The sequence below is a fragment of the Podarcis raffonei genome, chromosome 7 (genome assembly GCF_027172205.1).
Source record: "Podarcis raffonei isolate rPodRaf1 chromosome 7, rPodRaf1.pri, whole genome shotgun sequence".
Classification (NCBI taxonomy): Eukaryota; Metazoa; Chordata; class Lepidosauria; order Squamata; family Lacertidae; genus Podarcis; species Podarcis raffonei.
Genome location: NC_070608.1, coordinates 45,098,832 through 45,125,689, shown reverse-complemented (window position 1 = coordinate 45,125,689; position 26,858 = coordinate 45,098,832). Strand labels below are relative to the sequence as shown.

At 42.2% G+C, this 26,858-nt stretch overlaps 2 protein-coding genes across 3 annotated transcripts in view; both read right to left on the bottom strand.

Moving 5' to 3' along the window:
- Positions 1–26,858, bottom strand: part of OSBPL1A (oxysterol binding protein like 1A) — a 158,326-nt gene that overhangs the window by 129,265 nt on the left and 2,203 nt on the right. The gene's annotated exons all lie outside the window — the stretch shown is intronic.
- Positions 983–2,948, bottom strand: LOC128417548 (uncharacterized). The gene has a single exon (XM_053396378.1). It carries the CDS (start codon positions 1,752–1,754, stop codon positions 1,056–1,058), a length of 699 nt encoding a protein of 232 aa, XP_053252353.1. The 5' UTR covers positions 1,755–2,948; the 3' UTR covers positions 983–1,055.

Genomic DNA, 26,858 nt, shown 5'->3' with positions numbered 1-26,858 from the left:
AGACTGAGCTTAAAGTTTGGGCTAGTGAATATTCCTGCTTTACAACCCGCTACTTGCAGTTTGTGAAGCAATGGCAGGGCTGGGCAGCCAAGCTGATTTAGTAGTCCGAGGAAATGGTAAGAGCTTCCGACTATCAGCCTCTCTCTCCTGCACCACCAACACCCTGAAGCTACATTACTGCCATTTGGCAATAAACAGGTGTCTACAGCAATTCAGACAAAGAGCTACAGCGGCTGCCCTGAGTAGCGATTTCTCAAGCCCGGTAGAGAATAACAGTGTGGCAGGCAAGGGGTGGCAGGCACCACTGGCAAACCATTTCTGCAGCCTCCAGGGTTCCTTTGAAACCCCAATGCAACCACAGATGGTGAGAATAAACATATTGTTGCACCTGGCCCCAGACTAGAATGCGGACGTTTAAAACATAAACAGCACCCAGGAGAAGTAGTCGTTTCATACAGAATTCTTAAGTTTTAATTACTTGACCCAACATGACTATCCTAACTTTCACAACGGCATATAGGTTCACATGAGAAGCAGATTAGCAGCCTAGTCTAGTGTTACTGCTAACAGCAATATTTAGATCCATTGGACAGTGGTGCTGGAATTGTGCTGAGCTCTAGTTGCCCCATCTGTTATGCGGGATGGTTGGCTTTCCATGGGACCTGCAACCCTTTTCTCTGAAGACTGGCAGTCAAGTCCATCTTGCTTTCTGAAAATTACTATAAGCAACCAGAAGAAAGGAAACGGAGCCCCTCCAGACTGCTTAACTCTGCTAGTTGTATGAAGATAATTTCAGGTGCACTGCTGGGACCCATTTAAAGTGGAATAAAGGCCACATTATTCTGAATGTGTCAAGATAGTTTATTAGGGTGAATACATGAGTACCTTACTATTCCATCTCTTACACTTACATGCCTATCTTGCAAGGGGGCTCAGGAATCCCCTGGGGGACAGTGACACAGAAGACTCATAGAATCATAGAATCATAGAATCATAGAGTTGGAAAAGACCACAAGGGCCATCGAGTCCAACCCCCTGCCAAGCAGGAAACACCATCAGAGCACTCCTGACATATGGTTGTCAAGCCTCTGCTTAAAGACCTCCAAAGAAGGAGACTCCACCACACTCCTTGGCAGCAAATTCCACTGTCGAACAGCTCTTACTGTCAGGAAGTTCTTCCTAATGTTTAGGTGGAATCTTCTTTCCTGCAGTTTGGATCCATTGCTCCGTGTCCGCTTCTCTGGAGCAGCAGAAAACAACCTTTCTCCCTCCTCTATGTGACATCCTTTTATATATTTGAACATGGCTATCATATCACCCCTTAACCTTCTCTTCTCCAGGCTAAACATGCCCAGCTCCCTTAGCCGTTCCTCATAAGGCATCATTTCCAGCCCTTTGACCATTTTGGTTGCCCTCCTCTGGACACGTTCCAGTTTCTCAGTGTCCTTCTTGAACTGTGGTGCCCAGAACTGGACACAGTACTCCAGGTGAGGTCTGACCAGAGCAGAATACAGTGGCACTATTACTTCCCTTGATCTAGATGCTATACTCCTATTGATGCAGCCCAGAATTGCATTGGCTTTTTTAGCTGCCGCGTCACACTGTTGGCTCATGTCAAGTTTGTGGTCAACCAAGACTCCTAGATCCTTTTCACATGTACTGCTCTCAAGCCAGGTGTCACCCATCTTGTATTTGTGCCTCTCATTTTTTTTGCCCAAGTGCAATACTTTACATTTCTCCCTGTTAAAATTCATCTTGTTTGTTTTGGCCCAGTTCTCTAATCTGTCAAGGTCGTTTTGAAGTGTGATCCTGTCCTCTGGGGTGTTAGCCACCCCTCCCAGTTTGGTGTCATCTGCAAATTTGATCAGGATGCCCTTGAGTCCATCATCTAAGTCGTTGATAAAGATGTTGAATAAGACTGGGCCCAAGACAGATCCCTGTGGCACCCCACTAGTCACTCTTCTCCAGGATGAAGAGGAACCATTGATGAGACCCTTTGGGTTCGGTCAGTCAGCCAGTTACAAATCCACTGAGTGGTAGCATAGTCAAGACCGCATTTTACCAGCTTCTTTACAGGAATATCATGGGGCACCTTGTCAAATGCCTTGCTGAAATCAAGGTAGGCTACATCCACTGCGTTCCCTTCATTTACCAGGCTTGTAATTCTGTCAAAAAATGAGATCAGGTTAGTCTGACATGACTTATTTTTCAGAAATCCATGCTGACTATTGGTGATCACAGCATTCCTTTCTAGGTGCTCACAGACTGTTTGCTTAATGATCTGCTCCAGAATCTTCCCTGGTATTGATGTCAGACTGACTGGGCGGTAATTATTTGGGTCCTCTCTTTTCCCCTTTTTGAAAATAGGGACAACATTTGCCCTCCTCCAGTCTACCGGGACTTCGCCTGTTCTCCAGGAATTCTCAAAGATGACTGCCAGTGGTTCTGAGATCACATCTGCCAGTTCTTTTAATACTCTTGGATGCAGTTCATCTGGCCCTGGAGACTTGAATACATCTAAACTAGCCAAGTATTCTTGTACTATCTCCTTAGTTATTCTGGGCCGTGTTTCCTCTGCTGAATCATTTGCTCCAAATTCTTCAGGTCGGGCATTGTTTTCCTTATCGGAGAAGACTGAGGCAAAGAAGGCATTGAGGAGTTCAGCCCTTTCTGTGTCCCCTGTTTGCATTTCACCATCTTCTCCTCTGAGTGACCCCACTGTTTCTTTGTTCTTCCTTTTGCTACGAACATACCCATAAAAGCCTTTTTTGTTGCTTTTAACCTCTCTAGCAAGCCTGAGTTCATTCTGTGCTTTAGCTTTTCTGACTTTGTGTCTACACGTGCTGGCTATTTGTTTGAATTCCTCTTTGGTGGTTTCCCCCCTTTTCCATTTTTTGTACACATCCTTTTTAAATCTTAACTCAGTTAAAAGTTCTTTAGATAGCCACCCTGGCTTCTTTAGGCATCTTCCATGTTTCCGCCTCATTGGTATTGCCTGAAGTTGTGCTTTTACTATCTCCCTCTTAACAAACTCCCAGCCATCATGAACTCCCTTTCCTTTTAGTATTACTCTCCATGGGATCTCACCCAGCACTTCCCTAAGTTTTATGAAGTCGGCTTTCTTAAAGTCAAGAAATTGAGTCCTAGTATGCTTGGCTGCTCCTTTCCGCTGTATAGTAAACTTCAGAAGAGCATGATCACTCGTGCCTAATGATCCTTCCACTTCTACCCCACTAACCAGGTCATCAACATTGGTTAGGACCAGATCTAAAATGGCTGTTCCTCTTGTTGCTTCTCCCACTTTCTGGACAATGAAGTTGTCTGCAAGGCCAGTGAGGAATCTGTTTGACCTTTTGCTCTTGGCTGAGTTTGACATCCAACAAATATCCGGGTAATTGAAGTCCCCCATTACTACTATCTCCCTTCCTTTTGCATGCTTGGCCATCTGTTCCAGGAAGGCATCATCTATGTCCTCCGTTTGGCTTGGGGATCTATAGTAAACTCCCACAATGAGGTCACTGTTATTCTTCTCTCCCTTAATTTTGACCCAAATGCTCTCACTTTGGCTTTGAGGTTCTAAATCTTGGATCTCTTCACAGGTATACACATCCCTGACATATAACTCCACCCCTCCTCCTTTCTTGTCTGGTCTGTTTCTCTGAAATAGATTGTATCCCTCCATTATTACATTCCAATCGTGGGACTTATCCCACCAGGTTTCAGTGATGCCTATTATGTCATATTTAGTTTGCTGTACCAAGAGCTCAAGCTCATCTTGTTTATTTCCCATGCTTTGCGCATTAGTGTACAGACATTGAAGTCCATTAATCATCTCCCCGTGTCTCTTATTTAAGGATTTTTTCCTCCCACCACTAGGTCTGTGTGCTGTTTGCTCTATTTGGTCTATGACATTTAGATGATCATCTTCATCAATTGAAAGACTCCTACCTTCAGGAGCACTGTCTCCCTCCCCCACATTAGTCAGTTTAAGGCCCTCCTGATGAGGTTTCTGAGATTTTTGGCAAAAACATTCCTCCCAACTGTTGTGAGGTGCAGCCCATCGCTTGCCAGAAGTCCATCTTCAAGAAACTGCAGTCCGTGATCTAAGAATCCAAACCGTTCCTGTTTACACCATTTGCAAAGGACACCATTTGGGAGGACAGATGAGATGACAATTTGTGCATTTAATTGCTTCAATTTCCTGCCCAGAGCCTCATAGTCTCTTTTGATCTTCTGGAGGCTATTGCTTGCAGTGTCATTGGTTCCCACATGAACCAAGAGGAAAGGGTATTTGTCAGTGGGTTTTATGATTCCTTGGAGTCGTTCAGTTACATCTTGGATCTTAGCCCCGGGGAGACAGCACACTTCCCGAGACATCTTGTCAGGCCCACAGATCACTGCTTCTGTTCCCCTCAGTAGGGAATCCCCTATCACCACTACACGCCTCCTCTTAGGTTTGGTTGGGGTTCTTCCGTGAGCTGTCCGTTCCAAGGTCGCCTGCACATTTCCTGAGGACTGACTTTGCTGCTCGCCTTCATATACCTGATCAACTGTAATGAGGGAGAGATCCTCAAATGGAGTCTGTTCTTTGTCTTCCACGCTAGGGGAGAGGACCTCAAAGCGATTGTGTATTTCTAAACAATCAGAGCGAACCCTGGGCCTCCTACTTCTTTGAGTCACGTTTCTCCATATATCTGGCTCCTGTGCTGGTGAACTAGCCTCCTTCTCAGGGGAGTCCCCTGTCTCCTCCTTGGTGGAGACGGTGTGCTCTGTTGCTTCCAAGAAGAGCTCCAGCTCTCTAATTCTTTGGAGTGTAGCTACACGTTCCTCCAGTTGCTGGACTTTGTCTTTTAAGAGGGCAATCAACATGCAATTGCTGCAGGTAAAGCTGCCTGCAACCTTTGGCAAGATGGCAAACATTGCGCAGGAACCGCAGGCGACTGCAGCTGTTCCCTCACCCTCCATCTTGAGAACATGTCGTTGGGGGTGGCTACAGCGGTCCTCCATCATAAAAAGTGTGAAGAAAAAACCTAGGTCTCCCCCAACAAAGGTTTGAGACAAGCTCCCCTAAATCTAAAAGATGGATCAAACTGCCACAAAGAAACACACACACAAGAAAACTCTTTTGCTCCTTCTTCAGCCGCTGCCCTGCAAGCTCTCAAGGGCAGGGATCCCCTGTTTCACTCAAGGATCCCCTGTTTCACATAAGACTTTGGAATTGGGGGGGGGGAGAATAGAAGGGATTTATGATCTATAGAACATAGGAATGCGGAGGGAGGAATAATAGGAAGCTGCCAAGTCAGACCAATAGTCCATCTAACTCAGTATTTATTGTCTGTAACAGCCTTCCTCAACCTGGTATCCTCTAGACATTTTGGACTAAACTCCCGTTATCCCAAACCATGGACCATACTGGCTGGGACTGCTGAGAATTGTAGTCCAAAACATCCAGGAGATACCACGTTGGGGAGGGCTGGTCTACACCAATCAACAGTAGGTCTCCAGGATTTCAGACAGCAGTCTTACCTGGTACCTTTTGCTTACGAGGAAACAAACTTTCAGCCAGTGTTTCTGGAGGGAACACATGCATACATTGAGAGCTGAGCAGGCTATGATGGAAAGTAATGTAAATTGGAGAAGGAAGGAGTCTTGGGTGACACACCTATATGCTAATAAAACTATTCATTAGCACAGCTGAAAGAGATAAAATAAGCATCATTGGCTGTTGGAAGATTATTGGTAATCACAGTAAGACCAGAATTAGCTTTACCAGCAGTTTTCTTACAAGTTCCTCCCGGAATACAAATCCTTTCTGTTCCTATGCCATCAAATTTGTATGTTCTATCACTGGCATCAGTAAAAGTAAAATGACAAAGTGGAAGGATTACTTAATAATAAAAAAGAAAGGTTAATTACAGTTTTGCTGTTTCTCTAGAGGAATTTTTTTGGGGGGAAGGAAATTTGTACTTGTATAAGAGAAACCACAAATATCTGAATGATTAGCCACCATAACATTTTAATTGAAACTTGCATAAAGTGTAGTTTAAAGCAACATCTATCTAAAACAGAATAATATAGTTTAAACTTAAGAGGACATGAGAAAAATCAATCACATTGCATAAACATGAGGTCTATAAAACACTGTAAGACAGACTCAGGAGAATTTCTGCATTTCAACTATCTCTGTAGCCTTCCAGAAATGAAACTTGATAACAATTAATAATGTAATTAGTAATTAATTTATAAAATGCACCCTCAAAGGCATTTTGGGTTATTTACTAAAGATAAATAATGCTCCCATTAAAAGGACCAGAAAAGGAATAGCATGCGAAGATTGGGAAAAGGAAGATGGTAGAGGCTAGTACTGCAGGAAGAGGAGAAGTGACCTAGTATTAAATTTTAGGATGAGATTTTAGCACTTGTTTAGTAAGAACTAAGCCTCATCAATATCAGCGGGACTTACTTCCAAATAAGCGTGCGTGGGATTGCAGACTAAAGGTTGTAGTCAAAGTTTGTCAGACCCATTTAAATTATTAGAGATCACTAATTTGGGTTCATTAATTTCAGTGGGTCTGTCCTAATAGAATTTTCTTTGGCATAAGCCTAAATTTGGTCTATGTCAGCCTCAATACTTTGTGACTGGGAAAATGCAACTTCCCATCTAGTCAACAGTTTAAAGCATGCCAAGCATGTTATGGTCACCCCACTTCCCCAAACAGCACTTGGAAGGGGGATGTTAGAGTCTTAATGACATTTTGTAATATTTGAGTTTATTTACAAACATACAGGTTAAACATAGGTAGTGTCGCAACTAGAGATATTGCTCAGATATTACAAGCATCCTTAGCTGGGTGTGTGGGAGGCAGATCAGCTATTACCAAAGCTTCCTGAAGGCCCAGCTGTCAATAGCAACCTTCCTAACAAAAGATGTACCTGGCAACTCTGCCATGGGATTATATATAAAAAAAAATCACCATCATTCTGGAAAAAAGAAAGGGGAATATAATCCCAGATGTGTGAAGTATGTATGAAGTCTGAATGCCATTTGGTGGGGATCGTGGGCTTCTGATAGGCATATGGTTGACCACTGTTAGAAAAGAGTGATGATCTTGATTGGTTTTTGGCAGGGCTCTGATATTAGATCATGGAAGGAAGGTCATGGGCTGGAAGGAAGATAGGAGGGCATGAGAAAACCTCACAAAAACAGCCAGGAAGTAATCTAAGGCTAATGAAGCTTACATGACTCATAAGTATGCAAAAGCTTAATGTGTTGTTATGAAAACACACAGTAATTGTGAGCATTAGCAGCATTTGAGCTTGGTGGAAAGAGTTGTTTGTTTTCCCCCTGCAGATATAAGAAAAAAATAATCATTTTGCACTTAAGGTACCGTCTTTTCACATTCTTGGCCAATGGGGATGGAGGGCAGGTATGTGTTTGCAAAATCTCCATTTACCTCTTGATAATTATGTTAACTGGAAGGTGTTGTAGACAATGCAAGATGTGGCATTTAATGAGACCATTGTTGTTCATTCCTCTGTACTTCAATGAGAAAATGAAATATTCTTTGGACAACCATTTTTTTTTTTTAGCAGCTAGTGAAGTAAAGCTATCTTCAGGAAAGTCAGGGGAACTCACACAGAGAGGCTTGAAACCCCCAAAAGACACTGCTGCAATTGGCCACGTCTTCATGACTGGGCTAGTCAACAAAGCAGTGTTTTGTGTTCAGGAAAACCACAACAGAAGTTAACACTTCGACAGGGGCATAAGGTTTACTTTATTTTATTTATGAACACTTTACATAACATAATCCCCAGAACATCAAGGCGTTCTAAAAAGCATTTATTATTCCCTTCCAATGTGCTTGAAACACCAACCACCCATCCCAGACGACACTTGGCAAAAATACAGATCAATCCTTTACCTGTCAGTATTGTCAGCCACCCACGTTAAGAACAGCGGGTGCTCTATCCTGGACACAAAAAAGACAGCCATCCTATATGTTGAATGTTATGAATATAAAAGGGACGCATGTGGCGCTGTGGGTTAAACCACAGAGCCTAGGACTTGCCGATCAGAAGGTCAGTGGTTCGAATCCCCGCGATGGGGTGAGCTCCCGTTGCTCGGTCCCTGCTCCTGCCAACCTAGCAGTTCGAAAGCATGTCAAAGTGCAAGTAGATAAATCCTTCCCGGCGGGAAGGTAAATGGCGTTTCCGTGCGCTGCTCTGGTTCGCCAGAAGCGGCTTGGTCATGCTGGCCACATGACCCAGAAGCTGTACGCCGGCTCCCTCGGCCAATAAAGCGAGATGAAAGCCGCAACCCCAGAGTCAGTCACAACTGGACCTAATGGTCAGGGGTCCATTTACCATTATGAATATAAAAACAAGCTGTCTTCTCCTGCAATACTTTCGTGAGCAGTGTTGCTGTCTTTCCTTATGGCAGGCTTTCTCGCTTTCTTGACTTATGGTCATTGCAGTGCATGCCAAATGGGCAGCACTTAAGATCTGCTTTAATTTCTTGACACTGTTCCATAAACATGGTTTTCAGTGATTGAGAGAATCATCCAAAGAATGGGAAACCCCCAGATATTCTGCTGTTCCGACAGTGTAAATTCTGCTGCACCCAAACTCTATTTGGCAGTGGACGGGGTGGTGGGGTATGTCTGGCAATACAGGGCAAAGGAAGCAAATTGCAGCAAGAGTGCATCCAGAGTAGCCAATCCAGAAACAGCTCCCAGCATGCATGGCTGCACTACCGGGCCAGTGAGGCACTCAAATGCGCGGGAGACACACCTCAGTCTCATCAAGCTAGCCCCTCTCAGTGTCACACCATGTCATTCCACCCCATTACACACACTTCAACCACACCCTGGGACCACAAGCCAGCAGAGAGATCAATGCAAGACAACAACAAAGAGAAGCAAAGCCACAAGGGGCATGGAGGCAAGGCCCTGTGAGGTGAGCCACACATAAGCCAAGGTGCAGCAGGCAACAAGACAGCAGGCCAGACTGGACTTGCAAAGATCAGAGTGCAGGTGCAAGTGGCAGGGCTCTTACAGCACACGGGGCACAGGCAGAAGTACCATAAGGCTGCCCAGATGCCTTCCAGCCACGTCAAAGGATTTAATGAAGTCCCATTCATTTCAACGGGCCTCCTCTAAGTATGACTTAATCTGGATCTATTTTATGATTGGCAATTTTACATTATGATTTTTTTCTGTACCACTTCAGAGGAAGGTGTTAAATATTTCAGTGCCCTCGTTTTTGAAAACAACCGCCACCAAACCTAAACTCCCTATTTAAGAGAATAACGGAACATTCTTTCTGACAACTTTGCATTTCTATCCAGGTAAATCCCACCCCCCCAAAAAAAACCAAGAACAACTGGAGGGCAATTTCAGTCCCACTCCTGCCATCTGGAGTGGCACTGTCCAACAATGGGTATATCATATGGGCTGCCTATATCTCGACAAGCAGTTTTGCTCTGGGGCTTCAGTTAATTTATACTTGAGAATAAAACATCCATTCAAACACCTGCCAGTATAACACTACACAGAATCCCATGCATTCTCTCACAGTGTATATTATTGTTTGGATATCAGGAGCTCCAAGGGATCCGCCTTACTGGTTGCAATGTCTTTTTTTCATTGCACAATGACGCAAGAAGAAGGGACACTGGGGATAAGAAGGCAGGAGGACAAATGATTGCAATTTAGTTGAAAGTAAGAAAAGAAGCAAAGGATAGGAAAGAGGTATTTCTGGCAACTGTTATAAGGAGAACAAAAAACCTGGGGAAACAGCTGTGACGCCAGCAGTAAAGGTAACTTTTTACTACAGCTACAGAGAATATTTATTATAATTTCATTATTATAATAAAAATCTAGACTGGGCTCCCTCGCAATTAGTTATACACTTGCCATTGCCACTGTGTTGCATATAATATTAGTTATACTCAGGGCAGACTCATCAAAATTAACGGACCTAAAGTCAGTCATGTTCATTAATTTTAATAGGCCAACTAACATTGGATACAACCCCATTGTTTGTTTGTTTTTAAAAAGCAAATGAGACACATAAATTAAACTACATAAGAGGCTGGCAGTTGTTAACTACTTCTGTGATCTGAAGTTGGCCGAGGTTCCCTTTTGGTACTTCCTAGCATCCCTTGAAGGAGAGAACCTGTGACCCTCCATATATTCTGCAACTCAAACTCCCATCAGTCCCGGCCAGCACCATCAAGGGTCAGAGACAGGGACAGCCTGTCCCATCTCACCACCTGAGGTGAAACAAAAAGGTACTGCCCTGCCACCCCACCACAGAAGCCCCCATTACTTGGGTTGTGCAGCAACACCTGCGAAGCAGCAATGGCGACAACAGGTTCCAGCAAGATCTTGCGGAGTGCACAAGATCTCGCTGGAAGCTACTGCCGCTTCTCTGCTGGTCAGGGATGATGGGAAATGCAACCCAATGACTTATGGAGGGTCACAGGTTCCCCAGCCCTGGTTCCTTGTAACTTAAGTCAGCTAGCAAACCCAGAAGCAGGCTAAGGCTCAATCATTTAAAGTAGTATCATACCACTTCAAACAGTCAAGGCTCCCCCCCAAAAAAAATCCTGGGAACTGTATTATGTTAAGGGTGCTGAGAGCTGTTATGAGATCCCAGTCACCATCACAGAGCTCCAATTCTCAGAGTTCTTCAACAATCAAGGCCTCTTCCCAGGGAACTCTGGGGATGTTTCTACATTACTAATATGCGAGAGCAATTATTTTTTTAAGTTTGCCAGCTCTGCTTTTTTTTTTAATGCTCTGCGCACGTGCATTTTCATATTTTAAAGGCACATGAATCATAGCACCATCATGACTACCAGAATAACATGGGGTTCACTTCTTATACATGTATACACATATATAATTTTGTTTTCGAAAAGGAGAATAAAAGGAGAGTACATTTGAAAAATAAAAGTAAGAAAATTAGCTCCTGCAGCCTTGGCTCCCCCACCCCCATTTTTAAAAATAATAAGAAAATATGCTACAGCAAAAACCACCCCCCTCCACCCAAGTGGGAAGAGAAGGGAAGGGTAAAAATGTTTTAAAATAAGTGCCTTATGTGTACTGGTTTAAGTGTCAACTTTTGATTAATATGTGACTTGTAAACCTGATTGATGAGTCAGGGACATAGTGTCTGGCTCTCTATACAAACACAAGGAGGATATTCCCCTAAACTGCCTATTAATGTATTTGTTCTCTTAAATCCTGATAATTAAAGCGTGGGACAAAGGGTGCCACAACAACTATCACAGCTATGGACGAGTGGCTTTGCTGTGGCATTCAGGCCACTAAGCTAATTTATGAATTGATCCCCAGCACCTATTTTAGGAGGTTCTGCCATTAGCACTAAGCAATTTGGAGTTGGAAGACTAATTAGAACAGAAGTAGTTGGGGCTGCATGAGCCATTTGCAGTATTTGCTGGTATAAAAACATAGATGTTGGCAGTACAAGCAGAAACTGACCTGTACTGAAAGTTCTTAAAAGTAACTTTTTAGGTTGAATTGAGCAGGTGGGAAGGTAGCTAGGAATGTTTCCTGAAATTGTGCTCCCTGAGCTCACCTTTTTTGTTTCCCCATCTGCTGTTCATATACTCCTAATGGCAACCAAAATAACCCTCCCTGCAGTTGCTGGGCACCATTTTTGCTGCTGCTGTTCTTTGTTACAAACTTCCTCCAGTTCCTAGCCAGGCAGGAAGGAAGCACTGCTACTTGCTCCTGCTGTCACTCTGGCAGTTTCTCCCTCAAACCTAATCAGAGTAAGGGCAGGAACTGGAAGCACTGCTTCCATCTTCTCTCAGTGGGAACGGAAGGAGATTTTCAAAAACAAATAAAACCAAAACCGAGCATCCGTGAGGTGTGAACCCTACCACCAACAAATGGGATGAACACCCTGCTTCCATTTGCATCATCCCAAATCGCTAAAATGCCACCCAACTTCAAAGCCAGTGAATGAAGTGGTGAACCTGGGAAGCATTTGTTTTGGCTCAGCTTCAGACATGCCTAGTTTCACGTGCTTGGCTGGGTCAAATTCAGTGGCCTTGTGTACAACTGATGAGCAAAGGAGTTGTTACTTCTATTTAGTGATGAGAAATCATTTTCTTAATCAGGTATTCTCAGAGCACCTCTCCCTTGTGCTGTTAACATTTTTGCGTCAATTTTTTTATTAACTGATTAACCAGTTAATAAAAAAGAAGCACGAAACAAATGATTGGTACTTGATACCCTAATTAAAATGCTCAGTCTCATATGCATGCAGAAAGATTAATTTCTCCCCATTATTTCCAATCCACATTAATTTTGTCTCTTACATAAAATTCAAATCTAATTGTCCACTCACCTTTGTTTTTCATTCTACTGACATTAGGACCATTTCATACTGTACAGAATTCCACCAAGGAAAGCAGGCATTTCATGTAGTGCTTGTAGGGATAAGGAGCTTTTTCGGCCAGAGGGCCACATTCCCTTCTGGGGGCCACATGCCACTGGTGGGTGGGACCTAAGGCAAAAGTGGGCAGGGCCAGAGTAAAAGGTTTTGGGGGATGAGTGTACAGACCCCTGGGCTCTCACTTGTGGGGTGCCTCAGGGCTCCATCCTCTCCCCCATGCTTTTCAACATCTATATGAAGCCGCTGGGAGAGATCTTCAGGGGGTTTGGGCTAGGTGTTCACCAGTATGCAGATAATACCCAGCTTTACCTCTCCTTCAAATCAGAACCAGTGAAGGCAGTGAAGGTCCTATGTGAGTGCCTGGAGGTGGTTGGAGGATGGATGGTGGCTAACAGATTGAGGTTGAGTCCTAACAAGACAGAAGTACTGTTCTTGGGGGACAGGGGGTGGGCTGGTGTGGGGGACTCCCTGGTCCTGAATGGGGTAACTGTGCCCCTGAAGGAGCAGGTGCGCAGCCTGGGAGTCATTTTGGACTCACAGCTGTCCATGGAGGCACAGGTCAATTCTGTTTCCAGGGCAGCTGTCTACCAGCTCCATCTGGTATGCAGGCTGAGACCCCACCTGCAAGCAGAATGTGTCGCCAGAGTGGTGCACGCTCTGGTTATCTTCCACTTGGGTTACTACAATGCCCTCTGCGTGGGGCTACTTTTGAAGGTGATTCAGAAACTACAACTAATCCAGAATGCGGCAGCTAGACTGGGGACTGGGAGTGGCTCCTGGGACCATATAACACCAGTCCTAAATGTAAAGGTAAAGACATCTGAAGGTAGCCTTGTATCAGGAAGTTTTAAATGTTTGATATTTTACTATGTTTTATATATGCTGCAAGCCGCCCAGAGTGGGGAAACCCAGCCAGATGGGTGGCGTATAACAACAACAACAACAACAACAACAACAACAACGTTGGAGGAGCGACAACAGTGATTCCTACTTTGGTACTGTAAGCTACATTTCAGCCACACAAAAGCCAGAACATTGCCCACTCAGGCAAGCAAAAAGCAACACCACAGTTTCAAGCACACACTTCAGCTAAAAAAAGCACTTGAGGAGGGATGGGAAATGGAAAGATGTGGACTTGGGAGGTGTCTTGACAGAGTCCCAAGGGCCAAATAGAGAGGTCTGGAGGGCCACACTCCGCTTGAGGTTCCCCACCCTTGATACAGACAGTCGCATCTCCTATTTGCACACTCAGGCTTTCACTACATGTGCTGGCAAGCTAAGAACCTTTCAGTGACAAGAATGTCTGTACTTACTGTCAAAATAAGTGCCCCGAGACCATGATACAGGGCAGGCTAAAAGCACAAGTAGAAATAGTTTGTTCTGGATCCCTGCAAATCGACCAAGCCCAAGTTTAAATTGAAGAACTCCATATTAAATATTGCACTTATTTTTCATTTAAACGGCAATCTATGAGACGTGCCAAGGAAGAAAAGTACTCTTGTTAGAACTCTGAAGGGCTTTTGTGTTGCATTAGCATGCTTAGCTCCCCTTAGAATAATAATATAAAAATGGCATATGCAGCACAGAATGAGTGTTTTTAATAACTTTCCTAAATGTTCAATTAACAACCATGTATCACACAAATTGGATGCTGAAACTACAGAGGTGTTTTCAGCTGCTCTGTAAAGCTCAGGACAAAACGGTTGTACTGGATCAACACCCAGCATATTCATAGCAGCTGAACTTCTTAAAAGGTTTTTTCCTGCCCCCTCTCAGAGAGCCAAGCTAAACCAAAGAAGAACCACCCTATTCTAGCTATCTAAACTGGTCTAGTAGCAAAAGGTGCAAATTTATGATGCAAATTTAAACTAGAAGAATTGTGAAGTTTAGAAAGGTTGTGAAGGTCATTTGTCCTTTACCTAATTCATTGCATCTATACCCAACATGCCTTGCAGATTAGTCCATTTTAATAGGAGACCATAGATTTATTGATAACCAAAAGTCTAAGAGCCAAACCAGGTATTATGTTAATTGTGTGATTCCTTACGTGGTACATATATGATATATATGTCAAAGCAAAGCAAAGGCTCCCCCCCCCCCAGTCAAGTGATGTATAAATCTTCTGAAATAAATAAAATGATTTTTTTTTAATGCAATAAATGAGGACTTTCTGTAACACATTTGATATTTTGTTTTCCACTAGTTGTTCATTTCTCCTAATCTCATGCAGAGATCCTGTACTGAAGCCTGGAGACTCCTGGGACTCAGCTATATAGCTGCAAATAAAATGTTTCCAGTTTGTTTTAAGTGAAATATACAATGTGACACTAGATGGCAATGGTGAGCCTTATGGAAAATTCAATGTATTTTTTAAAACACTTTTAAAAAAAGCATTTTTAGAACGTTTTTTAATGTGTGTGTAGATTCCACCCAGATCAGAACACAAGAAGAGCCTGTTGGATCAGGCCAATGGCCCATCTAGTAAAGCATCCTGTTTTTCTAGGTCACATGCACACTCCAGGGTTCTTTGGGGGAAGCCATCGCTGCAATTGTATGGTGCAGATGTGGCCACTGTGGCCAGCCAGACACCTATGGGAAGCCTGAAAGCAGGACCTGAGTGCAGTGGTGCCTCTCAGCGGATGCATAAAATAGCTATCGTAGCTTGGAGCTATTGATGGCCTCATCCTCCATGATAAGGGAACAGATGCTATTCCATGTTCCCTGCCAAAAGAAACCAGATGATGAGGATGATAGCTATCCAAGCCAATGCCTGCTTGACTGTTTACATCGGTGCTGGTGTCTGTTAGCAAAGATTGACCAATGAATATTCAGCGCCACTCACTCTTCCTTTGGGTGGGACCATAGCTCAGTGGTAAAGGACATGCTTGGCATCTAAAAGGACCGAGTCATTCCCTCTCTAGCATCTCCAGCTCCGAGACATTGACCCACCAGACAGATTAGAAGGTAACTTGGACAAATAGTCTGGTGTGAAGGCAACTTACTTCCTCTCCACACTATTCTTGGCTTGTGTGAAAAAGCAGACCTTCACTGTGTGTTCTTAAGATGTGTTCAGGCTAGCAGTGGCAACAGGAGTCTCTCCTTTTCATACCTGGAAACCATCCATTGTGTATTTTCAGCCTGATCCTACTGTGGTTATAAGTGCACATTTCACTGTCACCCTTTTATCCCCATGGGCTCAGCAAGATTGTTTTGGAGAGTTACTGAGTTTTACGGTTGTGGCCCACAAACGGCATCTGCTGCAGATCTGCCTATTTCAGGTACTGTCATTAATCTGGCAGGAATTTTGGTTTGGGACAGAAATATTATTTATTAAATTTATATACTGTACCGCCCTTCATCAAGAGGTGTCAGGGTAGTTCACAGAATAAAATACAAGATAAAACACACTAAATAATTAAACCAAAACAACAAAACAAAAACCTTCTCCTTTCCCACAGATATATTTAAAAGGCTGTAGGATATTATTCAGCCAAAGGCCTGGTTGAAGAGGTACGTTTTCGTCTGACGCCTAAAATATATATAATGAAGGCGCCAGACAAATCTTCCTGGGCAGAGCATTCCACAAATGGGGAGCCACTACAAAAATGGCCTGTTCTCTTGTTGCCACCCTCTAGATCTCACATGAAGAAGGGCCTCAGATGATGATTAAAGAGAGGATCACATTCTCACCTGCCCTGTCGATAACCACAGCCCCACTCCTTGTCTTCATTCAGTGGCCAGTTCAAATGTGTTAATATCTGTATGCTTCAACAAAGGCTCCTTCAATTAAAAACACGCACCCTATATAACAAAAGGCACTGCACCACACGTTGCCACTTGTTATACTAGCAGAACATCCCTGTACATCTGTAAAGTGTGTCTACGGATTTGATGACGTGGGCTTGAAGCAGTGGTATTTTTCACTCCTTCCATCTAGACTAAGTGGAAACAGTGCGAGCAGGTATCTTCCAGGGGAGTAAATGGAAAAGGAAAAGGGTTTACTGAAATGGACTGTGGAAATTAATAAAAGTGCCCCAGTGCAGTTGACAAAATGAAAATGATAAGGTGAGGGTACCATCTAGTGGATAAACAGTAAAATGATTCCTATGGCATTTAACCTGTCTAGTGAGCTTGGCTCTGCCATGGAATGACAAGTCAGTTTAGGATATAACATGCAAGCATCATGTATGACTTCCATGCATGTGAGCTGAAATCCTTGGGACTTCTTCACCTACATAGACAATGCTTGTCTATGTTCCCCTCCCCTGCCATTTGCAATTTTACAATTAAGCATATGTATTCTGGGGTTCTTGTAGCTGGATTGATTTTGTTTGTAAATTAGTGTTTCCCAGGGAGTAGTAAGGGCACATAAGCAAATGCAGAAAAGAGGCGAGTGCATGACTATGTTGCTAGAGGTGTGTGTAGTGACAAACAGGAACAGGTATCATCAGGTGGGTGAGGACTGGTATACAGATTAATGATGGTACAGAATAGTAGTGGGGAACCTCCAATCTGTGGGTCTAATTAGACCTGCCAGGCTTCAGGGTTTGGCCTACCAGACTGTTTTGGGCAAACACATAATCTTTCCTGATGATTTGTTGTTGTTTAGTTGTGTCCGACTCTTTGTGACCCCATGGACCAGAGCACGCCAGGCACTCCTGTCTTCCACTGCCTCCCGCAGTTTGGTCAAACTCATGCTGGTAGCTTCAAGAACACTGTCCAACCATCTCATCCTGTCATCCCCTTCTCCTTGTGCCCTCCATCTTTCCCAACATCAGGGTCTCCCGCAGTTTGGTCAAACTCATGCTGGTAGCTTCAAGAACACTGTCCAACCATCTCATCCTGTCATCCCCTTCTCCTTGTGCCCTCCATCTTTCCCAACATCAGGGTCTTTTCCAGGGAGTCTTCTCTTCTCATGAGGTGGCCAAAGTATTGGAGCCTCAGCTTCACAATCTGTCCTTCCAGTGAGTACTCAGGGCTAATTTCCTTAAGAATGGATGCATTTGATCTTCTTGCAGTCCATGGGACTCTCAAGAGTCTCCTCCAGCACCATAATTCAAAAGCATCAATTCTTCGGCGATCAGCCTTCTTTATGGTCCAGCTCTCACTTCCATACATCACTACTGGGAAACCATAGCTTTAACTATACGGACCTTTGTTGGCAAGGTGATGCCTCTGCTTTTTAAGATGCTGTCTAGGTTTGTCACTGCTTTCCTGATGATATATTGGCTATTATTGAGACACCCCAAAACTTATGGTTTATGGATGTTGTGACTTATGCCAACCAACACACGTCTACCCATTTCCTCCCTCCCCGTTTGCAACTATATCTTCCGTATTATCCATGTAGAAATTGCTTTTAGTAAGGACTTTCCCATGGAAACCTATTCTAGGAACAGGGACACATAGTGGATGACTGGAAAACCAACACTGGAGTCAGGTCTAGAGCTGTTGTCCTGCAAGCGGAAGCAATCTTGTGCAGCACACACATGATCTTGTATGAAGAATAGCTTGATATGCACAGCAACACATCATGCACAACATTGTGACAACCAAGCAGATGAAGACAAAGATTGCTTTGATTCCGTCCTTGAGGAAGATAATGACAATGATTACTTTTACAATTAGTTAAAATGTTTGAGGAAAATACTGAACTTCAACTCTTGTGGATTTGATTTTAATTTCACATGGAATATGTTGTGTTTGTGTTTTGCCCTTTTTGCTTACATTTTGTATTTTGGGCTATTTTGCATACAACTTAGGTATTTTTCAATAAAAATTACTTTTTACTGAGTCAGGATGGCTAATAATTTTACTATAGTTATCATGTATAGGTAGGTAGGTAGATACCAAGGTGGTAGGTAGGTCCCAAGGTGGGACTGGTGACCAACCCAGTTTCAGGCCCCTGTAACTGGAAGGAACTATGCTGACAGATTTATTTGGGGGGGGGCGGGGAGGGAGTATTGTTTTACCTCACAAATGTTACTTTGATAAGAGAGATGATCAGTCACTAATCAGTGTCAGATTAATGCAGCAACAGGATACAATGGGTTTTAGAAGGAAAACATGCAAAAGGGAAAGAGAACATAGATAAAATGATCTGCTCATCCGTAGCTGCTACAGGGTCAGTTTGCACAGTGTAGCAGCTAGGTGCCCTCTGAAGCAATGTAAAGCAGCCTCGGTGTGACGGCATAACATCATGTGTCCACTGGTCCTAATGATTTCTCAAAAAGCCATGCTAATGTTGGTGATGAATGAATGCAAACTAACTGGTGAAGGAGAGAACATAGACTCCATTAGATGTCTCTCCAGTATAAATTCAATTGAATGGGAACCTAGTAAGGAAACAGTGGTTCTCTTGCAGAGTCCGCATTATTTTAACAGACCTTGTGCAGGAAACTGTGTCCAGAGATTGTTCAGACTTGCCCTTTAATAAACAAACAGATCACTTGCTGTATGTTTGTAGAGTAATAGTGACATCCTGTGGCCAGTTTTGATTAGTCCAAGAAATGGACATTCAACAAAAATTAAAAATTAAATAAATGAATCTTGCTGTTGTCAACACCAACAGGTAAATGAGGAAAATGTGATGGAATAAACAAGGCAAAAATAAATAAATAAAAGAAAGATGCAATTACACTCAGTTGAGTTTGAAAAAAATCAATCAAAATAATAATATGAAAGAAAAAATTGGCTGCAAACTTAACTGCCTTATGCAGAATGGTCCATTTGCCAGATTCACTTAAAACATTGTGACAGTGATAAAATAGGTAAATCGGCTCCAAAGCTTCTGTGATAAACAATTGGTTCCAAATTATAAAATCACACTGTTGTTGTAGATCAGGGGTCAGCAAACTTTTTCGGTTGACTGTCCCTCAGACCTTGGGGGGGGGGCCGGACTATATTTTTTTTGGGGGGGGGAATGAATGAATTCCTATGCCCCACAAATAACCCAGAGATGCATTTTAAATAAAAGCACACATTCTACTCATGTAAAAACACCAGGCAGGCCCCACAAATAACCCAGAGATGCATTGTAAATAAAAGGGCACATTCTACTCATGTAAAAACACACTGATTTCCAGACCATCTGCGGGCCGGATTTAGAAGGCGATTGGGCCGGATCTGGCCCCCGGGCCTTAGTTTGCCTACCCATGTTGGAGATCAAATATCCCACTGCTGCAAGGCAGAACCAACCATACACATATTGACTGACATGGTCCACATCACGATCTGATATAATCATTGAGCAGGTGCACCCCTCTGCTTAATAGACAGTAAAACTAAAAATCACATTCATGGCTGACATCTGGAAGAGATATAACATGGTGGTCCTATGGTGCCAGAATTATTAAGGAAGCATCTCTAGGCTGCATCCTTGCTTGGTGTGATGCTTCAGCTTTTTCCTGGTAGACAACAATTCCCATTGATGTCCTCTGAGGCAAAATATTTGAATATTAAATAGCCCAAGATGCCTCAACTAAGTGATGCAAGCCCCGGGCTGTAAACTGAGTGTCAAGACAGACACAAAATGCAAGTGTGTATGTGTCTGCGATGATGGTGATGAATTTCCTACAAATACTATAAGCCTCATAAGGCCTAAGGAGGATAGGCAACACAGGGTTGTATCCAACTAATCAGAGTAGCCACAGTGAAATTAATGGACCTAAGTGATGTCCATTATTGTCAATGGATCTATGCTGAGTATGACTATCCCTAGATAGCCTCTGCTGCCCAGTGTGTTCTTGATGTGCTGTGCTCTAAGCCAAAAACAACATTTGGAACATAATCAAAATTGGAGAAATATATTCAGGAATCTAAGAAACATTTTGTATTCAAGTTTGATGAAATCTGGACCTCTCCACCTCCTTGCCTCTCACCTTTCCCTCAGGTAAGCAGCAGTAATGTTGCCAGGACACTGTTGCTAAGGCTCTTCCCCTCTTTTGTATGTAAAACAACAGCAAACCTTTAAATCTTAATTCTTGTTCTGTAATAATGAAAATTATGGGCTAACACCTATTTTCCAAACTGAATACAAATGAAGCTGCCTGTTTCTGAATTATCTTGCCCCACATGGACTATTTTGATTAACAGTGGTGCATTCAATCATTATATTGTTAATCTTATCTACTTTTATTGTATTGTTATGATTTATTATGTCATATAACTTGCCCTGGGTAACAATGAAGGGTGGGACCTAAATATTTTAAATAAACAGAGAAACTCTTAGTAGCTTGGGATTGGTAACTCTTTTAGCTTTGGTTTGTTTCAGTTTCTCTAATTTCCAGTTGACCCCACTTCTTCCTATGTTTGCAACTAAACAAAAAGTCTGATGAAAATTTGTATGCATTTTTGAGAATATTTCTTCCAATATAAGCAGTTTCCCATGTAATCTCCCCCAAGGAGCCTTTTTTGTATATAATTTTCACTAATACGCATATTTTTGTACCCATTCTTTGGCAAAATATTCATAGGAGTGTGGATTTCAAAGGAGAGTTGTATTTCGGTTTTCATTTTGGTTCGGGAAATGTGAATTTTTTTAAGGTTCTCATTAACATGCAAACTGAACTAATTTCTCACCCATCCCCATTAGCAACAACCTGAGTCTTTCTTGTGAGGCCTTCTTACCAAACCCTGAGAACCAGTCACAGCAACAAAACAGCTTGTTAAACATCAGCTGAGACAGAAGGTTTGTCTCATTGGAATGCTACTTACTCTATGCTTGAACGGTTCGTGGAACAGCAGGGACCTGAGCATGCCTATGTATACGAAAGACAGGTCTGGTAGATTTTAAATTGGCATTCATTGAGTGGCATCCATTTTGGCTACCTTTCTCATTTCTCCCCTGGGAAGCCATTGTTTATGGCAAGTGGGAATTTTATATTGACATATTTCTAATACCTATCCCTCTCGCTTAATGCACAGTTTGAAGTAAATAGGTACAGTTTTGCAGGAAAATTAATAAGAATGCTTCTGAAAAAAAGTATGCGCCTTGTCTGTTTAGCAGAAAAGATTGCCACTGTTTTAGAGGGTAAAGTGAAACCCTGGGATGCATACTTCATTCAGCGGAAAGTCATTCCCTGTAAACAAATTCATAGCGCTCTGGTCTACTTGTTCAACATTTTGCTCCTCTTCCAGAGCAGCCTATTGATTGATATACCTCAGGGAAGAAATTGCTCCAACTCACTCCGAACAGGCTCCTAAAGAAAATATCAGTTTTAGAAAAGGAGAAGGGGGGGGGCAGGGCGGAAAGAGCAGTGGCGGCAAGAATTGCTAATCTTTCATTTCACTGAACATCTGGATAGCGCAAGGCTGTTTTAACCCCCTGAGTGAAAGGAGAATTTAGCACCAAAGGGTAACCATGCAAAGGCTGTGCTGTTAATCTGACGACAACAGAGAAATCTGTGTTACACATTCATTGGGCCATATGGATATCAGTTTGCACCTGCAGAGAGTACTGAAGGGAATTTTATCTACTGGGGGCTAACAATGAAATTTAATTTAGAGCCTTGCCTCTTTAGTATGTGTTAGGGACTCTAGTTAAATACAGGGAAGCATACTATTTTGATTTTTAAAATGTGTGTGTGTGTGTTTGTGTATCATTTTATTTTCTGCTTTGGGATGTATTGACATAACTATGTTCATGTGATGTGTCAAAGGACAGATGAAGTGCATAAAAATGGTGTTATGGCAAAATATTTTTAAAATCCAAGGCTGGTGGATTTTCACACGCACATTCCAAATTGAAAATGAGAGAGAATGGTGTCATAAGTGGATTGCATCTTCTCCTGTGAAGAATCAGGCTCCAAAATGTTCAAATGATACTTTAAATGGATTTTGCAAACCTGAAAATTAACACAATCTTTTTGTAGGAGAACAGTATTTGTCAATTCTGTTAGCCAGTCAATTAATATGAAAAGAGGCAAGGTTTTCTGGACATCAGGTGCAAAGCCCACTGACTGCTACTGCAGCGCCAACTCACGAGCAAATGTAATGGGAAGAGATGGCTCCTCACCACAAGAAAATGGCACTCTCGCTATTAGTGGTGGCCATTTTGCTCCACCCCCTTACCTGAAGGAGACTCCAGTAGGAATTTCCTAGGGCAAAGGGAGTCTGAGGAAGGAGAGCAACCACGGGGGAGCAGCCCTGACCCATTTAGAGTCTTTCCAACCACTCTTTTTGCTCTGTGGTATCCTTCCTCTATGGAATCTTGTGAACAAGGTTCACAAGTTTAGAACCAAGCAATAGGACTAATTTGTGGGGGCAATAAAAGCTTAAAATAAAACCCAGAAGACAGTTTATTGTAAGGAATATCGGCAAAGATAGAAAATCATTTGTAAGAATAAAAGAAGAGAAAATGGCATTGGGAGTCCAAACAGAGCAAAGTGCAGAATTGAGAATCAAAATAAGAATCCTCTGGGCTGTATGGCCTAGACCCAGCTCAGCAAGAGGTAGAAATCAATGTCTGGAAAACGGAAGAGGCTGTCTCTGGAGAGAATTCCAAAAACCCATAGAAGGCCTTTCTTAGAAGCCAAAACAGGTCACAAGTCTACAGGAGAATGATTCACCTCCTAGACAAGTTTAGGTAAATCAGAGTCTGAAATATATGTAAGGCAGGAACCTATGCTGGTCACACTTTTCACTGTGACAAAGATGATGATGTTTTAGAGCAGGGATGGGGAATCTATTACACTCCATATGTTGTTGGACTCCAGCTCCTATCAGCCCCAGCCAGCACGGCCAAGGGCCAGGCATGATGAGAACTGTGGTTCAGCAGGACCTGGAGGTTCCCTATCCCTGATTCCTTAGCGAACACTGAATAAAAGGAGAAACTTGTTGCATTTTTAACAAGGGCATTGCTAGGTAAAAACCCACTATCTGTGAAGCCAGGCCCATGGCACAAATGTGCACCTGCTAATTTACATGTTTAGGTGCCTCTGAGTAAATTAAGATGCTATCTGACTGGAGTCTGCCCAGCATTGCCCCTTTTCTGTTTAGGTGAACTGGAGGAGAAAAGTTGCCCCTAAGCAGTTTTATTAAGACATTTTCCTGATATCCAGAGGAAGAAGGAAGAACAGATGAACTGACGTCTGCCAGTGAAATATTTTTCTAGTTTTTAGACTAGGAATATCAGTAAAATCATATGACAACTGTACAGTGCTTGCAATATAATTTTAAGCATTAATAATAGCACAGCCACATCCCCTTTTATCACAACCACCAATTAGGGCTCTTTCATTTTTACAATTCTTTAATATTTTTGTGTTTATAGGGGGGGAAATTTAGTGATTGTTTTAACCTTGAATCAAGCTAGACATGTAAACTACAGCATATATATATATATATATATATATATATATGGTGTATGGAATGCTCAGTGGACTTAATCAAACTCTAGGTTTGTCCATAACAAGTTCAATAGTTGCTATTTGCTGTTAGATCCTCAGCTTCATTAAATCTAAAAGTTTCAGCTTTTGTTCGCAGTTAGTGTACTCAAATCTATAAAGGCTGCCATAGCACATCTCCTAAGAGACATAAAACGGAGGTCCTGACCACTTGTGGTCATTAAGGATCCCATGGCATATTTTGAGCAGAATATATGTTATATTCCGGTCTCCAGATTCCATTTCTTCCTTCCTAAAACATCAGCCTTTCTCAAACACTAGATGCAGTTGTCCTGCACTTACTATTATTCTAGCTGAGAATCAAATCAGAGAACCCTTTTATGAGATAAAATTAGAGAATGTCCACTGGTCCTACTTTACAGAAGGACAGTTGCTCTATTTATCGGCCCAATATCAGTTTACAGATAAAGAATCTAAGATGAGACAGCAGCAGGAGCTTGAAATTGTCCATTACCCAGATAGCAGACAAGTCACCTGGTCATAGTCTTCCTCCTGTGATGAGAGCTGCTGTATTGCTCTTTGAAATTTATCAGCACTTTAGTATGAATTTCTCCTGATAATATACCCTTTTGTATGTAATTTCCTATACATATAAATTAGCACATACAAAATTCATACAGATTGGTTGTCCTCTTTTTAGGTGACCCATTTCCTGGTTTGGGGCGATTCCTACAAAATTGGTGATGATTTTGAAAAATATGTTACATAAAAGTATATCTGTCAACTGCTTGTACCTCCTAAGGAAGACCCACATCACGGCGGAGCTGTGATTCTGGACTCTTTATTCCATTTCAGACACAGTGATCATTATTAAACTGTACTGTGCAGATAAGTGCTAGAAAAATTGCCAGGTTATTTTCTTCACATAAAATTAACCAATTTGCCTCTGTGTGTGTATGTGGGATGGTAAAGAGCTGCTAAGCAATCCCATTCAAGTGATTAACCTTTTAGTTCATAAAAGCCACCATTTCACATGTATAAATAATATAATAAAGGGAATGTTCACACCAGAGTAATGTAGCTTACAATATCCTCGGCTCCTCTCCTTAATTGGTAAATAATTCCTCAAACTCTGAAATAAATTGTGCTCCCACCCACATTTCCTCATCCAATTATCATGAAATAGGGAAGCACACTTTGCCACCCTTTGCAAAAGAGGAGATTAGCAAATTGTTTCAACAGTGTTTCTCCGCTGCTCAGGGCTGCGCGAGGCTGGCACCTTTAGGGTAGGAGGTTGCCAGAGAATCCTTGTAGGGATGGGCGAGTCTATCAATTTCAGTTTCTCCTGGCTTCTCGTTTTCCCATCCCCATGAAAATTGACAAGCAGATCTGCAATCCTCCACATTTCAAGAACACCTGCCTAATTCTGACTTGATTTTATGAAGTGCTCTCGGTCCAAAAAGGAACAACTTTTCACACTTTTGTCAAAGAAGGCATTTTATGCCCTAGAGAAAGTGAGGTAATGTTGCCTTTTCCTTGGGGTGCTATTTCTATCCACTAGACTTGGTCGCGTGTGATATATTGCTACTGCGAAAATAGTGATTGTTCTTTTCCTCTTCTCATGGAAGTCCATAGAAGGCCCAATTTGGAGACCTGCATTTGCCCAACCATTCACCTCTTAGGGCAAGATGAAGAGGAATAGAAAGCCTATATAGTCACACCTCGATTCTTGAACGCCTCAGAACTCGTACGTTTTGGCTCCTGAACGATCGAAAACTGGAAGTTAGTATTCAGGTTTTCGAACTTTTTTTGGAAACTGAAGGTCCCACAGGGCTTCTGCGGTTTCTTATTGGCTGCAGGAGCTTCCTTCAGCCAATCAGAAGTTGCGCTTTGGAAGTCAAATGTTTCAGAAGTCGAAAGGACTTCTAGAACGGATTCTGTTCGACTTCCGAGGTACGACTGTATTGACTGCCCTACAAATAGGTGAACGGTATTGTCTGACTTAAAAAATCACTTGTTTGGTGCTAAAACAAAATTTTTTTTCCTTCCAGTAGCACCTTAAAGACCAACTAAGTTAGTTCTTGGTATGAGCTTTCGTGTGCATGCACACTTCTTCAGATACACTGAAACAGAAGTTTGTTTGTTTGGTGCTGTAAATGCCATTTCAATAATGAAACCATGTGGAAATTTGCTTCTTCACACATATTTCCCATACCAGAACCAGGAAAAATTGTTTAAGTAAAATACATCTAACACTTTTAATACTGCTGGCCTGATCAATATATTATCCAGTTGTTGTTTCTGTTGTTTTTATCATATTATATTTGGTGGTAACTCCCACCTACCTCAAGAGAGATTATTTTACTTTCTTCTTTACCAGTGTTTGAATAGGTCTTGATGGGTTCAGTATTTTAAATTGCTAAAAAGTGTTCTTCTCACTGTATTAAAATGCTTCGTCTGATTTCTTATGCTGGCCTGTAGAGTAGTTCAGACTGCTGATTTATTCATATTGAAAAAAATTATAAACCACTTAATTTAAAAGCAACACCTCTAAAGTAGTGTATACAAAACAATTTAAAACAATTATTAATAATACACAGTGTATTTCGCATACACTTAATGTCTGTAAACCTTAGCCAATGTAAACATAACTCTCTATACAGTATATGGTTTTTTAAAAGAAAAAAATACAGTGACAATTCAGCTGTTTGTGGGCAAACATGTAGTTTCTACTCTGCATGAAGGGGCAGGAGAGATCCTTATAATAGCTAGTTTGTTTATATTTCTCACACTTTTTTGGTCAACATGAAACGTCAGTAAAAATAAATTAATAATACACAATAAAATCAGCAAATGTTGAAAGCAAGTATACATAACCAAATTATGTGTCAGTATAGGCTTGTTGGAGAGGAGGAAAAGCTTTTTAGGTGGTGTCTAAAACAGTGCAGCCTAACATAAAAAGCAGAAAATTCCACAGCATAGGTGCTGCCAGACTGAAAGCTTGACTCCTAAGAGATATGGAACAAACATTACCGGTATATGGCACCTGCAAAAGTGCACTTTCCATGATTGAAGCAGTTGCAT

Excerpts from the sequence above, each read along its gene's own strand:
- LOC128417548 (XM_053396378.1), bottom strand. The coding sequence starts at position 1,754 with ATGAATTTTAACAGGGAGAAATGTAAAGTATTGCACTTGGGCAAAAAA.